Raw genomic sequence first — 5,000 nt, forward strand, 5'->3', positions numbered from 1 at the left:
AAGTGCTGTGTTACTTCCTCTTTCCTGTAGAGGAAGTGATGTTTTGTGTTACCGTGGATAAGGGCAGTGCCAGCATGGTTCAACCCCTGCTGGACTTCAGGTCACGACGGAATACACCCGTCTGGAAGCTCCTGGATTCTGAAGGGCCTCCGCCCAGTTCTGTCGCAGCTGTGAGGACCTGAGATTCACGGCGTTTGGCAGCTTTGATTGTGTTTTATTTATTTCAACACCACATCTGTCCGAGGTGTTTGAGGACAGGCTGGCTTGTCCAGGAGGCTAGCACAACAACCAATGATAGGGGAGTTTCCTCAGTTTTAACTCATTAAAATTCAAAGGCTGCTTATTGCCCATTGGTTGCCCATTGCTGCTGTGTGTGGTTGTTGTGTGTTGAGACACATCTGACTGGCTGCTGGTCTGGTCTCTGATGTCATGCCTACAGATCTGATAGCTGTTTGCTGGCAATAGAGAACAGAACACTATATAAACTTTTAAAACAATAATATGTATTTTTCTCGAAAAGTGTGATCTGTTGACTGAATGTGTTACCTAAACACTGCACATATTTTTTCCAGATGCATATTTTTTGGTTTGTCATAATTTTGTCACACTCAGGACCTCTTCTGTCATCTGCCTTACAGGGCATCGCATTCTGGGGGCAGCCGGCATTCGTTTGTCTCTGCTCAGCGACCCAGACCACTGCGGTGTTCAGCTGGAGTTGGACGGGTGACTTTTAAGGACTTTCACAGTGCTTTGTTTCCTCTTTCCGCAGGGTGACATTCAGCAGCTCATGATTGTAGCAGACCACCGTGCTGCATACGACTACTGTGAACATTACAGCCCAGACTGTGAAGTCCCTGCGCAGGACCTGCCTCAGAACCAGGATCCCAACACCGACGAATACGTGAGTGACCTCTCCATATAGCGCCTCAACCCCAACAAATACAGGGGTGTTTTAAACGATACCTTCTAAACACCCCCACATATGCGAGTGTGCTCTCCAGATAGCACTTAAATAAGCATCTAAACACATCTTCTAAACACTGAAGCATGTGTGATTGTTCATTACAAATCCAAACACAGTTATGTGAGTCCCCTTTAGAAACAGAATCCAAACACCATTATGTACGTCTTCTTTACAAACAGAATCCAAACACCTTATGTACATCTTCTTTACAAACAGAATCCAAACACCGTATGTACATCTTCTTTACAAACAGAATCCAAACACCATTATGAGTCTTCTTTACAAACAGAATCCAAACACCATTATGAGTCTTCTTTACAAACAGAATCCAAACACCATTATGAGTCTTCTTTACAAACAGAATCCAAACACCATTATGTGAGTCTTCCTTACAAACAGAATCCAAACACAGCCAAATACGTGAGTGTCCTTTACAGATAGTGTCGAACAATTACTCTGCAAGTACTTTGTAAAAATCTAACTTCATCCTCTATGCTGGCAGTACATGCTGATCCCAGTCTGTAAACATGATAGCTCTACGTGTTCAGAGCTGAACTGAGCTGTCCTGTGCCAGGGTCCAGGTGGAGGTAGGAACTGGAGCAATTCCGGGATGTGATGGGAGTGAAGAGGGAGCAGCAATCTCCCTCACATGCACCTCTGGAATGAGGACAGATTAAACAAGACCAGATTAAACCTGTCCAAACGTGTGTGCGTGTGTGTATGTGCACGTGTGTGTGTGTGCGTGTACGTGAGTGCATGTGCAGGTGTGTGCTGTATGCATGCGTGGGTGTGTGTGTGTGTGTGTGTGTGTGTGTGTGTGTTATGGGCGTGTGTGTTTAAACTTCTTAACTCTCCATGGTCCTGCCACTCTTCTAGCTAAGAGGAAAAGCCCCAGCTGGAGGCAGTCTGTTTAGAGTATTTTTTTTTTCCAAACATTAAGACGACCTCATGCTTTTCTCCATGAGAGAGAGGGGGTGGGGGAGAGAGAGAGAGAGAGAGAGAGAGAGAGAGAGAGAGAGAGAGAGAGGCAGACAGACATGTCTAGGCCTGCAGAAGTAGAGGAAGTATTCCTGCTTCTACACACAGGGTCCTCTTTGACCTCAGTTTAGTTTTAGAGTAAGAATCTGAAACTAAGGTCTTCACTGTGTGCTTCAGCGAAAACGGAAAATCGTTTTTTCTTCACTGAAAGTAATTTAGTTGGGTTTTTATGCATTCAGAGAATCCAGTATCTCTCCTGTTTGTGTCTCTCTCCTGATTGTGTCTCTCTCCTGTTTGTGTCTCTCTCCTCTTTGTTTCTCTCCTGATTGTGTCTCTCTCCTGATTGTGTCTCTCTCCTGTTTGTGTCTCTCTCCTGTTTGTGCCTCTCTCCTGGTGGCATTTCTCTCCTGATTATGTCTCTCTCCTGTCTGTGTCTCTCTACTGTCCTCCAGTTATATTAAGTCAGAAGCCAGTACAGTGACACTGGAGCTATACTAGAGAGAGGGAAAGCGTGAGAGAGAGAGACATGCAGAAAGATAGAGCGAGTGATACAGAGAGCGAAAGAGAGAAAAAGAGGAGTAGAGGAAATGAGAAAGTGTAAACAAGTCCAGAGCGTGTCCAAGCTGAATAGCTGAAATGACTATAACCCTGTTCAGCTGTTCATGTGTTTACATTAGCAGTCACTCTTTTGCTGAAGTTCCCTTAGCCTTTCCACAGACGTGTGCTGGATCTGTGCCGGTGTGTGGCTCGCACGCTAATGCACGCTAAATTACAGACGCGCTAATGCGCAGGACAGATGTTTGCAGGCACAGCGTGTTTTTCCCTCTGGCCCTTTGGAGGGTTGGCGTCCGTGCACGATCTTAAGTGCATGACGTGTGTGTTTTGGGTCAGGTAAGGGGCCCTGCGCTGACCTCCCTGACTCCCACCTCTGGCTTCGGTGGTGCCGAAGCAGGGGCTTAATAATTGGGCCAGAAGGCAGAAAGTGCCCCTGCTCTCCAAAAACCTCCTACATCTATCTCTGTTACATTGCGACTCGGTTGTCCAACATCCTGGAAGTGCTATAGTACCCAAGTCCTGGCCTGGAGACCACCCAACCTTCAGAGTTCAGCTCCAAGACAGCCGCCTTTAATATTCGGATGCTGTGTTTGGCCTCGACTGGATTAGGTGCGGTAGATTAGGGTTGGCCCCCTACCGCACAAGAAGGCAAACCTCCGGGACTCAAGCTGGGCTTCTCTGCACAAAACTGTGCATTGCATAGGGTCTGCAGCACTGGGACCCGCAAACCACTGGGCAACAATTTCAGTATTAGCGGTATTAGTATCGGAAAATAAACCCCAAATATAATAAGGCACCGCTGAACATACTAGACCACATCATGCTTTGTTACAACAGAAGAGTGAAGGACCCTGTTAAAGCACCAGTTCACGGGACTCAGTGTCACCATTTCGGTTAAACTAAAGGATCTCTTTTTTTAGAATCTTGTGTAGTTAAGTGTCTATCTTGCTTGGCAAACGGTGGCATAAATAGTTAGGAGAGATCCCACATGGAATTGTGTCTGAATACACATCCTGTCTGTCGTGGAGCTGTCACTGTGCTAAACACTTTGCTTTGGTCTCACAGAACACGGACGATGACAACTATTACTACGAATACCCTTACTATGAAGACATGGACATGGAGAAGGCGGAGGGCCTGTCTCCCACCCCCGAGGTGGTTGACACGGGTGACGCCACTGACACCAGGGTAACAAAGCCCCTCCTCCCATAGGGGTTCTTCGTGTTACTGAGGATGACCATTCTCGGATGTGCAATGTAAAGCAATGTAAAAAATAACGAGGAAAAACTTACAGCCCAACCTTAAAACAGGCCAAATCAGGTTGTTTTGATGCAATGCATGGCTTCAGTTCCTTTCATGTAATGGTCAGGATACACCCCATATCCAAAAAAAAAAAAAAACTGAGGTCAGGTGTATATCAGAGGCCCTGATCCCTAAAACACACCTGACACTGTGTTTGGTTGTTGTTCATGAATTCCTGAATGTATAACATGTATAACAATTACAGAGACATTATGGATGCTTTATTGCATGGGATTTATGCTAACACCGATAAATCGTGGAACTTTTATATCGGCCGATTCTCTCAGCCAAACGATATATCAGTCAGGCCTTTGTCCCTACTATTACATGCAAGCAGGACTAAATGTTCCCATTTTGTTTAATCTCTCGCATGAAGTCATGTCTTACAGATGTGCTCCCTCTCTCGTTTTGGCCCGATAAAGGAAACCATCACTACCATCACTGGCGGATTAGGCTCTTCGTCCTCCTCTTCCTCGTCGTCATCTTCGTCCTCCAGCGGCAGTAGAGGCAGCAGCTCCACCACAGCAACCGGTGAGGACACGTACGACAACTACGACGGCTACGAGAACGGCTACGAGACGTACTACGAGGAATTCACGACGTCTCCCGAGCCCTCGCGCACGGCCACTGTCACGGGGACGAGGACGGGCGGCAACGTGGACCTGGACCTGGGAGGAGACGTGGAGAAACACACCCGGACCTCTGCGGGAGGGGGCGAAGAAGGGCGAGTCACCACCACCATCGTACGCAACGGCACCGGCGGCTCAGGTTCCGCGTCCGGGTCCGGCTCCACCGCGAGGATTACATCCAGTTCCGGATCAGGATCCAGTTCCGCCTCCGCAGGATCCAGCTCCCGGTCTGGGTCGGGGTCCAGTTCCAGTACAGGATCTAGCACCAGCTCTGGTTCCAGTTCAAGCTCCAGTTCGGTACGTTGCTGTAATTAAGAGCTGTTAGGCATTATTATTCATTAATTGATTTGGTTCATATCCTTATGTGTTCGTTGATTTTTGCTTGTCTGTGTGTGTGCAGGCGGGTGGTTATGATAATCAGTATGGCGAGAGTTATGACATGAGCTATGCAGAGGAGTATGGCGAGAGCTACAACGAGCACTACAGTACTGGAGGTGAAGGCACCAGCAGCGTGTCTGTAGGGGGCGGGTCCGTGTCTGCAGGGGGCGGGTCCGTGTCGATCGGAGGATCGG

General features: G+C 47.7%; 1 protein-coding gene across 2 annotated transcripts in view; it reads left to right on the forward strand.

Moving 5' to 3' along the window:
- col5a1 (procollagen, type V, alpha 1) overlaps positions 1 to 5,000 on the forward strand; it is an 85,058-nt gene that overhangs the window by 31,383 nt on the left and 48,675 nt on the right. For both annotated transcript variants that reach the window (XM_035521226.1, XM_035521227.1), the window contains exons 5-8: positions 770 to 901; positions 3,563 to 3,685; positions 4,222 to 4,725; positions 4,829 to 5,000. The exon at positions 4,829 to 5,000 is cut by the window's right edge and continues 260 nt beyond it. In XM_035521226.1, coding sequence (XP_035377119.1) covers positions 770 to 901; positions 3,563 to 3,685; positions 4,222 to 4,725; positions 4,829 to 5,000 — 931 coding nt within the window. The remainder of the gene's footprint in view (positions 1 to 769; positions 902 to 3,562; positions 3,686 to 4,221; positions 4,726 to 4,828) is intronic.

Source organism: Electrophorus electricus, chromosome 22 (assembly GCF_013358815.1).
Source record: "Electrophorus electricus isolate fEleEle1 chromosome 22, fEleEle1.pri, whole genome shotgun sequence".
Classification (NCBI taxonomy): domain Eukaryota; kingdom Metazoa; phylum Chordata; class Actinopteri; order Gymnotiformes; family Gymnotidae; genus Electrophorus; species Electrophorus electricus.